The 12,265-nt window shown below is 46.9% G+C and overlaps 1 protein-coding gene across 1 annotated transcript; it reads right to left on the bottom strand.

The window, feature by feature from the left end:
- Positions 1 to 10,256: 10,256 nt before the first annotated feature.
- LOC123110636 (uncharacterized) lies at positions 10,257 to 11,113 on the bottom strand. Its single transcript, XM_044531198.1, has 2 exons — positions 10,804 to 11,113; positions 10,257 to 10,716 (listed from the first exon to the last, which is right to left on the bottom strand). The coding sequence occupies exons 1-2, from the start codon at positions 11,081 to 11,083 to the stop codon at positions 10,340 to 10,342; spliced, it is 657 nt and encodes a 218-aa protein (XP_044387133.1). The 5' UTR covers positions 11,084 to 11,113; the 3' UTR covers positions 10,257 to 10,339.
- Between the last annotated feature and the right edge of the window lie 1,152 nt (positions 11,114 to 12,265).

Below are 12,265 nucleotides of genomic sequence, written 5' to 3' on the forward strand. Positions count from 1 at the left end.
ATCATTTTACCATTGAAGTGATTCACAACATGACCACTACTACTCTAAAGTCTTTCCCCCAAAGTGATCTCTTCAAAGCTAGTTTTGATACTCATACTTTTATTATGATTCTCTTTATTGAAAGAAAATATCGGTTCTTTCATGCTCATGTCCGTCGAGCTGACCCAAACGAACGAAAAGCGGATAGAAACCACGTCCATTTGTATCCGCCGGTTGGAGTTGGCATAAGAGTGACAAGTCTACAACTAGCCTTAAATGAACACCATTTGCACGAGCGTAGGCACAACGTCAACAAGCCATAAGATCACAAGCCCAATTCCGCCGTACCAACTGTTGGAGAACGTTGCAGAAAATAAAAAAATTCTACGCTTCACCAAGATCAACCTATGGAGTCATCTAGCAACGAGAGAGAGAGGAGTGCATCTACATACCCTTGTAGATCGCGCGCGGAAGCGTTCAAGAGAACGGGGTTGAGGGTGTCGTACTCGTCGTGATCCAAATCACCGGAGATCCTACCGCCGAACGGACGACACCTCCGCGTTCAACACACGTACGGTTGGGAAGACGTCTCCTCCTTCTTGATCCAGCAAGGGGGAAGGAGAGGTTGATGGAGATCCAGCAACACGACAAGGTGGTGGTGGATGCAGCAGCGTTCTCGGCAGGGCTTCGCCAAGCACAGCAAGATGGAAAGGTGTCACGGGAGGGAGAGGGAGGCACCAGGGGCTAGGGTGTGGCTGCCCTCCCTCCCCCCACTATATATAGGGCCCCTAGGGGGGCGCCGGCCCTAGGAGATCCAATATCCAAGGGGCGGCGGCGGCCAAGGGGGTGGCTTGCCCCCCAAGGCAAGTGAGGCGCCCCCACCCCTAGGGTTTCCAACCCTAGGCGCAGGGGGGCCCAAGGGGGGGCGCACCAGCCCACTAGGGGCTGGTTCCCCTCCCACCTCAGCCCATGGGGCCCTCCGGGATAGGTGGCCCCACCCGATGGACCCCCGGGACCCTTCCGGTGGTCCCGGTACAATACCGGTGACCCCCGAAACTTTCCCGATGGCCGAAACTGAACTTCCTATATATAAATCTTCACCTCCGGACCATTCCGGAATTCCTCGTGACGTCCGGGATCTCATCCGAGACTCCGAACAACTTTCGGGTTACTGCATACTAATATCTCAACAAACCTAGCGTCACCGAAACTTAAGTGTGTAGACCCTACGGGTTCGGGAGACATGCAGACATGACCGAGACGCCTCTCCTGTCAATAACCAACAGCGGGATCTGGATACCCATGTTGGCTCCCACATGCTCCTCGATGATCTCATCGGATGAACCACGATGTCGAGGATTCAATCAATCCCGTATACAATTCCCTTTGTCAATCGGTATGTTACTTGCCCGAGATTCGATCATCGGTATCCCAATACCTCGTTTAATCTCGTTACCGGCAAGTCACTTTACTCATACCGTAATGCGTGATCCCGTGACCAGACACTTGGTCATGTTGAGCTCATTATGATGATGCATTACCGAGTGGGCCCAGAGATACCTCTCCGTTATACGGAGTGACAAATCCCAGTCTCGATTCGTGCCAACCCAATAGACACTTTCGGAGATACCCGTAGTGCACCTTTATAGTCATCCAGTTACGTTGTGACGTTTGGCACACCCAAAGCACTCCTACGGTATCCGGGAGTTGCACAATCTCATGGTCTAAGGAAATGATACTTGACATTTGAAAAAGCTCTAGCGAAATGAACTACACGATCTTGTGCTATGCTTAGGATTGGGTCTTGTCCATCACATATTCTCCTAATGATGTGATCCCGTTATCAATGACATCCAATGTCCATAGTCAGGAAACCATGACTATCTGTTGATCAACGAGCTAGTCAACTAGAGGCTTACTAGGGACATGTTGTGGTCTATACATTCACACATGTATTACGATTTCCAGATAACACAATTATAGCATGAACAATAGACAATTATCATGAACAAGGAAATATAATAATAACACTTTTATTATTGCCTCTAGGGCATATTTCCAACAGTCTCCCACTTGCACTAGAGTCAATAATCTAGTTACATTGTGATGAATCGAACACCCATAGCGTTCTGGTGTTGATCATGTTTTGCTCTAGGGAGAGGTTTAGTCAACGGATCTGCTACATTCAGGTCCGTATGTACTTTACAAATATCTATGTCTCCATCTTGAACATTTTCATGAATGGAGTTGAAGCGATGCTTTATGTGCCTGGTCTTCTTGTGAAACCTGGGCTCCTTGGCAAGTGCAATAGCTCCAGTGTTGTGACAGAAGAGTGTGATCGGCCCCGACACATTGGGTATGACTCCTAGGTCGATGATGAACTCCTTCACCCAGATTGCTTCATGCGCTGCCTCCGAGGCTGCCATGTACTCCGCTTCACATGTAGATCCCGCCACGACGCTTTGCTTGCAACTGCACCAGCTTACTACCCCACCATTCAAAATATACACGTATTCGGTTTGTGACTTAGAGTCATCCAGATCTGTGTCGAAGCTAGCATCGACGTAACCCTTTACGACGAGCTCTTCGACACCTCCATATACGAGAAACATATCCTTAGTCCTTTTCAGGTACTTTAGGATGTTCTTGACCGCTTTCCAGTGTTCCATGCCGGGATTACTTTGGTACCTTCCTACCAAACTTATGGCAAGGTTTACATCAGGTCTGGTACAGGTCATGGCATACATGATAGACCCTATGGCTGAGGCATAGGGGACGACACTCATCTTTTCTCTATCTTCTGCCGTGGTCGGACATTGAGCCGAGCTCAATTTCACACCTTGCAACACAGGCAAGAACCCCTTCTTGGACTGATCCGTATTGAACTTTTTCAATATCTTATCAAGGTATGTGCTTTGTGAAAGACCTATGAGGCGTCTCGATCTATCTCTATAGATCTTGATGCCTAATATGTAAGCAGCTTCTCCAAGGTCCTTCATTGAAAAACACTTATTCAAGTAGGCCTTAATGCTGTCCAAAAGTTCTATATCATTTCCCATCAAAAGTATGTCATCCACATATAATATGAGAAATGCCACAGAGCTCTCACTCACTTTCTTGTAAACGCAGGCTTCTTCATAAGTCTGCATAAACCCAACCGCTTTGATCATTTCATTAAAATGAATGTTCCAACTCCGAGATGCTTGCAGCAGCCCATAGATGGAGCACTGGAGCTTGCATACCTTGTTAGCATTCTTAGGATCGACAAAACCCTCTGGCTGCATCATATACAGTTCTTCTTTAAGATGGCCATTAAGGAATGCCGTTTTGACGTCCATTTGCCATATCTCATAATCATAGTATGCGGCAATTGCTAACATGATTCGGACGGATTTCAGCTTCGCTACGGGTGAGAAAGTCTCATCGTAGTCAACCCCTTTAACTTGTCGATAACCCTTAGCGACAAGTCGAGCTTATAGATTGTAACATTACCATCCGCGTCCGTCTTCTTCTTAAAGATCCATTTGTTTTCTATCGCTCGCCGATCATCGGGCAAGCCTGTCAAAGTCCATACTTTGTTTTCATACATGGATCCTATCTCGTATTGCATGGCTTCAAGCCATTTGTTGGAATCTGGGCCCGCCATTGCTTCTTCATAGTTCGAAGGTTCACCGTTGTCTAACAACATGATTTCCAGGACAGGGTTGCCATACCACTCTGGTGTGGAACGTGTCCTCGTGAACCTACGAAGTTCAGTAGAAACTTGATCCGAAGTACCTTGATCATCATCATTAATTTCCTCTCTAGTCGGTGCAGGCACCACAGAAACATCTTCCAGAGCTGCGTACCGGTTCAAGAGGTAGTACTTCATCAAGTTCCACTTTCCTCCCACTTACTTCTCTCGAGAGAAACTCTTTCTCCAGAAAGGACCCGTTCTTGGCAACAAAGATCTTGCCTTCGGATCTGAGGTAGAAGGTATACCCAATGGTTTCCTTAGGGTATCCTATGAAGACGTATTTTTCCGACTTGGGTTCGAGCTTTTCAGGTTGAAGTTTCTTGACATAAGCATCGCGTCCCCAAACTTTTAGAAACGATAGCTTAGGTTTCTTCCCAAACCATAATTCATACGGTGTCGTCTCAATGGATTTAGATGGTGCCCTATTTAAAGTGAATGTAGTTGTCTCTAGAGCGTATCCCCAAAATGATAGCGGTAAATCGGTGAGTGACATCATAGATCGCACCATATCCAATAGAGTGCGATTACGATGTTCGGACACACCATTATGCTAAGGTGTTCCAGGCGGCGTGAGTTGTGAAACGATTCCACATTTCCTTAAGTGCGTACCAAATTCGTGACTTAAATATTCTCCCCCATGATCTGATCGTAAGAACTTTATCTTTCGGTCACGTTGATTCTCTACCTCATTCTGAAATTCCTTGAACTTTTCAAAGGTCTCAGACTTGTGTTTCATTAAGTAGACATACCCATATCTACTCAAGTCGTCAGTGAGAGTGAGAACATAACGATATCCTCCGCGAGCCTTAACGCTCATTGGACCGCACACATCAGTATGTATGATTTCCAATAAGTTGGTTGCTCGCTCCGTTGTTCCGGAGAACGGAGTCTTGGTCATTTTTCCCATGAGGCATGGTTCGCATGTGTCAAACAATTCATAATCGAGAGACTCTAAAAGTCCATCAGCATGGAGCTTATTCATGCGCTTGACACCAATGTGACCAAGGCGGTAGTGCCACAAGTATGTGGGACTATCGTTATCAACCTTACATCTTTTGGTATTCACACTATGAATATGTGTAACATCACGTTCGAGATTCATTAAGAATAAACCATTGACCAGCGGGGCATGACCATAAAACATATCTCTCATATAAATAGAACAACCATTATTCTCGGATTTAAATGAGTAGCCATCTCACATTAAACGAGATCCAGATACAATGTTCATGCTCAAAGCTGGCACTAAACAACAATTACTGAGGTTTAAAACTAACCCCGTAGGTAAATGTAGAGGTAGCATGCCGACGGCGATCACATCGACCTTGGAACCATTCCCGACGTGCATCGTCACCTCGTCCTTCGCCAGTCTCCCCTTATTCCGTAGCTCCTGCTTTGAGTTACAAATATGAGCAACCGCACCGTTATCAAATACCCAGGAGCTACTACGAGTGCTGCTAAGGTACACATCAATAACATGTATATCACATATACCTTTGGTGTTGCCGGCCTTCTTGTCTGCTAAGTACTTGGGGCAGTTCCGCTTCCAGTGACCACTTCCCTTGCAATAAAAGCACTCAGTCTCAGGCTTGGGTCCATTCTTTCACTTCTTCCCGGCAACTGGCTTACCGGGTGCGGCAACTCCCTTGCCGTCTTTCTTGAAGTTCTTCTTATCCTTGCCTTTCTTGAACTTAGTGGTTTTATTCACCATCAACACTTGATGTTCCTTTTTGATCTCTACCTCCGCTGATTTCAGCATTGAATACACCTCAGGAATGGTCTTTTCCATTCCCTGCATATTGAAGTTCATCACAAAGCTCTTGTAGCTCGATGGAAGCGACTCAAGGATTCTGTCAATAACCGCGTCATCCGGGAGATTAACTCCCAGCTGAGTCAAGCGGTTGTGCAACCCAAACATTTTGAGTATGTGCTCACTGACAGAACTATTTTCCTCCATCTTACAACTGAAGAACTTGTCGGAGACTTCATATCTCTCGACCCGGGCATGAGCTTGGAAAACCATTTTCAGCTCTTCGAACATCTCATATGCTCTGTGTTGCTCAAAACGCTTTTGGAGCCCCGGTTCTAAGCTGTAAAGCATGCCGCACTGAACGAGGGAGTAATCATCAGCACGAGACTGCCAAGCGTTCATAACGTCTTGGTTCTCTGGGATGGGTGCTTCACCTAGCGGTGCTTCTAGGACATAATCTTTCTTTGCAGCTATGAGGATGATCCTCAGGTTCCGAACCCAGTCCGTATAGTTGCTGCCATCATCTTTCAGCTTGGTTTTCTCTAGGAACGCGTTGAAGTTGAGGGCAACATTAGCGTGGGCCACTTGATCTACAAGGCATATTGTAAAGATTTTAGGCTAAGTTCATGATAATTAAGTTCATCTAATCAAATTATTCAATGAACTCTCACTCAGACAGACATCCCTCTAGTCATCTAAGTGAAACATGATCCGAGTCAACTAGGCCGTGTCCGATCATCACGTGAGACGGACTAGTCATCATCGGTGAACATCTTCATGTTGATCGTATCTTCTATACGACTCATGCTCAACCTTTCGGTCTTCCGTGTTCTGAGGCCATGTCTGTACATGCTAGGCTCGTCAAGTCAACCTAAGTGTATTGCGCGTGTAAATCTGGCTTACACCCGTTGTATTCGAATGTTAGGATCTATCATACCCGATCATCACGTGGTGCTTCGAAACAACGAACCTTCGCAACGGTGCACAGTTAGGGGGAACACTTTCTTGAAATTATTGCGAGGGATCATCTTATTTTAGCTACTGTCGTTCTAAGCAAATAAGATGTAAAACATGATAAACATCACATGCAATCAAATAATGACATGATATGGCCAATATCATATTGCTCCTTTGATCTCCATCTTCGGGGTGCCATGATCATCTTCATCACGGGCATGACACCATGATCTCCATCATCGTGTCTTCATGAAGTTGTCACGCCAACGATTACTTCTACTTCTATGGCTAACGCGTTTAGCAATAAAGTAAAGTAATTTACATGGCGTTATTCAATGACACGCAGGTCATACAAAAAAATAAAGACAACTCCCATGGCTCCTGCCGGTTGTCATACTCATCGACATGCAAGTCGTGATTCCTATTACAAGAACATGATCAATCTCATACATCACATATATCATTCATCACATCCTTTTGGCCATATCACATCACAAGGCATATGCTGCAAAAACAAGTTAGACGTCCTCTAATTGTTGTTGCACGTTTTTACGTGGCTTCTATAGGTTTCTAGCAAGAAAGTTCCTTACCTACGTAAAACCACAACATGATATGCCAATTTCTATTTACCCTTCATAAGGACCCTTTTCATCGAACCCGCTCCAACTAAAGTGGGAGAGACAGACACCCGCTAGCCACCTTATGCAACTAGTGCATGTCAGTCGGTGGAACCTGTCTCACGTAAGCGTACGTGTAAGGTCGGTCCGGGCCGCTTCATCCCACGATGCCGCCGAAGCAAGATAAGACTAGTAGTGGCAAGAAAATTGACAACATCTACGCCCACAACAAGTTTGTGTTCTACTCGTGCATAGTAACTACGCATAGACCTAGCTCATGATGCCACTGTTGGGGAACGTTGCAGAAAATAAATTTTTACTACGCTTCACCAAGATCAATCTATGGAGTCATCTAGCAACGAGAGAGAGGAGTGCATCTACATACCCTTGTAGATCGCCCGCGGAAGCGTTCAGGAGAACGGGGTTGAGGGAGTCGTACTCGTCGTGATCCAAATCACCGGAGATCCTAGCGCCGAATGGACGGCACCTCCGCGTTCAACACAAGTACGATTGTGAAGACGTCTCCTCCTTCTTGATCCAGCATGGGGGAAGGAAAGGTTGATGGAGATCCAGTAGCACGACGGCGTGGTGGTGGATGCAGCAGCGTTCTCGGCAGGGCTTCGCCAAGCACAACGAGAAGGAGAGGTGTCACGGGAGGGAGAGGGAGGCGCCAGGGGCTAGGGTGCGGCTGCCCTCCCTCCCCCACTATATATAGGGCCCCTAGGGGGGCGCCGGCCCTAGGAGATCCAATCTCCAAGGGGGGCGGTGGCCAAGGGGCTAGGGTGCGGCTGCCCTCCCTCCCCCCCACTATATATAGGGCCCCTAGGAGGGTGCCGGCCCTAGGAGATCCAATCTCCAAGGGGGGGGGCAAGGGGGTGGCTTACCCCCCAAGGCAAGTGAGGCGCCCCCCACCCCTAGGGTTTCCAACCCTAGGCGCAGGGGGGGCCCAAGGGGGGGTGCACCAGCCCACCAGGGGCCGGTTCCCCTCCCACTTCAGCCCATGGGGCTCTCCGGGATAGGTGGCCCCACCCGGTGGACCCTCGGGACCCTTTCGTGGTTTCGGTACAATACCGGTGACCCCCGAAACTTTTCCGATGGCCGAAACTGAACTTCCTATATATAAATCTTCACCTCCGGACCATTCCAGAACTCCTCGTGACGTCCGGGATCTCATCCGGGACTCCGAACAACTTTCAGGTTACTGCATACTAATATCTCAACAAACCTAGCGTCACCGAAACTTAAGTGTGTAGACCCTACGGGTTCGGGAGACATGCAGACATGACCGAGACGCCTCTCCGGTCAATAACCAACAGCGGGATCTGGATACCCATGTTGGCTCCCACATGCTCCTCGATGATCTCATCGGATGAATCACGATGTCGAGGATTCAATCAATCCTGTATACAATTCCCTTTGTCAATCGGTACGTTATTTGCCCGAGATTCGATCTTCGATATCTCAATACCTCGTTTAATCTCGTTACTGGCAAGTCACTTTACTCGTACCGTAATGCATGATCCCGTGACCAGACACTTGGTCACATTGAGCTCATTATGATGATGCATTACCGAGTGGGCCCAGAGATACCTCTTCGTCATACGGAGTGACAAATCCCAATCTCGATTCGTGCCAACCCAACAGACACTTTCGGAGATACCCATAGTGCACCTTTATAGTCACCCAGTTACGTTGTGATGTTTGGCACACCCAAAACACTCATATGGTATCCGGGAGTTGCACAATCTCATGGTCTAATGAAATGATACTTGACATTTGGAAAAGCTCTAGCGAAACGAACTACACGATCTTGTGCTATGCTTAGAATTGGGTCTTGTCCATCACATCATTCTCGTAATGATGTGATCCCGTTATCAATGACATCCAATGTCCATAGTCAGGAAACCATGACTATCTGTTGATCAACGAGCTAGTCAACTAGAGGCTTACTAGGGACATGTTGTGGTCTATACATTCACACATGTATTACGATTTCCGGATAACACAGTTATAGCATGAACAATAGACAATTATCATGAACAAGGAAATATAATAATAACCCTTTTATTATTGCCTCTAGGGCATATTTCCAACACCAACCACCACTCAGGCAATATGAGGAGGGCCATGGGGCGGGAAAGCATGAACCATGGTGGAGTAGGAAGCACACGCACGCACACCAGGGACAAAACCGCCACACAGGACCACACCACCACAAGCCAAAGGCATCTAGACTCTCAAAGGCCAACAAGTCAACAACAACGATTGACCAAGGCCAACCGATGGACATAGACGAATGATATGAGGCAAGCACACTAGATCTGAGGGAACCACAATTAGGGAAGAGATATGATGGGATGACTCAAAAGGACGGGAGCACACTGTGAAACGACCAGAAGCATCCCATCTCCATCGCCGTCACCAGAACCCACTACACCAGCACACGACTAGGACCCGAAACGAAGCACGAGAGAATGCTTCATCATCACCATCCCCAATGCCATGAGGGTTTTGCCTTTGTCAACAACAACCTCAAGCAACACCGATGTTCGGGAAACAGTGGGGGAGACTTGTGTGAGATCTCACATTAGGTGAGATCTACGAGATCAATATTTTTTTTTAAAAAAAATACATGTTTTAAAAAATTCTCATTTTTTTTATAGACACACATCAATGTTTAATGTGCAACCTTAAAAAGTTTCAGCTCCTCATTCAACTTATATTAATAGAAAAAAAAAAGACAAAATCAGATGTGAATAGTATCAAAGTATCATTCACCCAAAGCTGCTACTATTCACATTCAAAATTGTCTTTTTTGAATCTCTAAATGTATAGAGTTTTGAGCTGATTTTTTTTTAGGGTTGTAAACATACTTCACATGAATGTTGTGAAATAATTTATGATTTTTTAAAAATGTCTAATTTTTTTTTGGTTGATCTTACGATCTCAGCTAAATGTGAGATGAAAAACAGTGGAGAAGGCCGACAACATCTAGCGCTATAAGGGCGACCTAGAGGTTGGAAGGGGCGCCTTCCTTGGTACTAGAGGTTGGAAGGGGCGCCTTCCTTGGTACTCGTAGTGCGGAAGGAACTAGTGGTTGCTGTTGCCACATCTCCTCCCACTTCCGCTTCATTGATAATTCTGAAATTTGTTATGGTTCTTGGCAAATTTATTCCGCATTGTGTGTTCCGCTTGAGGTTCAACACATATTACCATCTAGCAAGCACATTTCCTTTGCATCCAAGCGGCTGTCAGTTGATTAGATACGGATGAATTGCGTATACAACCGTTTCTTTAGGGCTACTTAACATTACGGATTATCCAAACAGGGCCCTCATATTTTTCAAGACACCCGTCAGTACAGATCGCCGTGACCTCATCTCTGTCGTTGGTGAAGAAACGACTACCAGTTCTGGGAGTCCTCGGACAGCGACGAGGGCCGAAGAACTCCTCTGGCTCCAAATCGGAGAACTGGGTGAGCCCCTTGGTGTAGCTCCTACCCGACTTGTTGAACTCGTGGACATGCCACGCCGTATCCTTGAAACGACCAAATCGCCTAGTCATCTCGTCGTGGTCGCGCGCCATTCCGTGGAAGCGGCACCACCGCTCGTACAGAGCCCACAGGGTTTCATCCGAGACGAGGTCCTTCTCGTCGAAGTAGGGAACGGTGTCCGGGTCTTGCGTCGTCACAGAAAAGAAAACCATAATTTGTGCTGCCAACCAAGATGTGTAAAGAATACAGAGATGAAAGAATGATTGATTACCAGGGCGGAGCTCGTCGTCGAGGTCATCTGGTGCGGCGCCCACAGGCAGATTGGAGTCCTGACCGGAGGGGAGCGTAGCTATGCTGCGCCGGAGGAAGAAGACCGAGGGGCTGGTGGAGGCGGCGGCGGAGTTTGGGGATCTAAGTAACGGTCGCGACCGGGCGTTTATGGTGGTATCTCCAGTGAGATCGCGGCCGGGTAGGCTAAGAGCGAAGCGGCAGGAGTTGGCGGCTGCCCCAGCGAACCGTGACCGTGAGAGCTTTAATGCGACGGACGCCATGGGAGGTCCTAGGTGGAGGCGGGGGATAGATCTAGGGTTGCTATGGGGTAAGGCGGCTTATATATGTCGCAAAGAATATATCCCGCAATACAGGCCGCGGCCCATTGAGCGCAGCAACGGGGCGCAATTCATCAACCGACTCATTGCCCCCTTCCACCTGGGCTCGGCCCATTTATTTATTTTTCTTTCTCGACGCCAGGGGCAACGCAAACACGGGACGGAATTTCCTATTCGCCGCTCTATGCGGCAAGATGTCGCAGGTTCGCACAGGCGCGGTCGATTGATAGGTCGTATCCGGCCTGTTTAAGCGCTTTTCAGCGTTTCCGGTTTCCCAGCCGGTTTTTGCGGTTTCGAGAACCTTCTAGAAGGTTCCTGAACCGGATTTCTTTCTTTTCTGTTTTTCTTTTCTTTTTCTTTTTTTCCTGTCTCCTTTTTCCCTTTTCTATTTACTAGCAAAAGGGCATGTGCGTTGCAACGGGTATAAAATAAATTTGATAATTCAGGTATTAGTGGGTTTACCTGCTTCTCGGTTCCTTGTGTGGCTGACGGCTAGGTAGAACTCCGGAACTTCGACCTGAGAAGACTCTTCGATGTATATGATTTATCTAATAGTTAATAAAAAAATTGTAATTGAAATAATGACGTATATTGGCTCGGTAATGCAGCGACAGATATACTTAGTCATGGTAGACCTCGAGTTTTATGTAGACAAAGACCGGTGTGTGTACTTATTCAGTGAATATAAAATGTGGGAGATGTGGCACTAATGAAAAACACAAATCAACTTCAAGTGCTAGCTCAAATAAGTTGATGTCAAACTGCATGCAGCCATACTTTCATGCAGGCAATAATATAGTACACATAGGTGTAAGATGTATCTGGTGGAAGCGTTCCTACTCCTCCGTAGAGGAGCCGCGAGGCTTTATTGATCGTGGGCAGGAAACGCCCCTGCCGTCGCTTACAAGTCATCTACCGATCGCTAGGATTCGGTAGGATAAGAGATAGGAGGTTACAAGGGAGAGGAAGAGATAAGTAGTTTAGATTACAACAGAATATATCTCTAAGTCTAACACCCTCCCTTAATCTGAACTACCTACCTAGGTTGAGATTGTTCTTGAATGCTTCGAATGGCTTGTACGGTAAGGCTTTGGTGAAACCATCAGCTACTTGATCTTTGGAAGG

This window comes from Triticum aestivum, chromosome 5B, assembly GCF_018294505.1.
Source record: "Triticum aestivum cultivar Chinese Spring chromosome 5B, IWGSC CS RefSeq v2.1, whole genome shotgun sequence".
NCBI classification, from domain to species: domain Eukaryota; kingdom Viridiplantae; phylum Streptophyta; class Magnoliopsida; order Poales; family Poaceae; genus Triticum; species Triticum aestivum.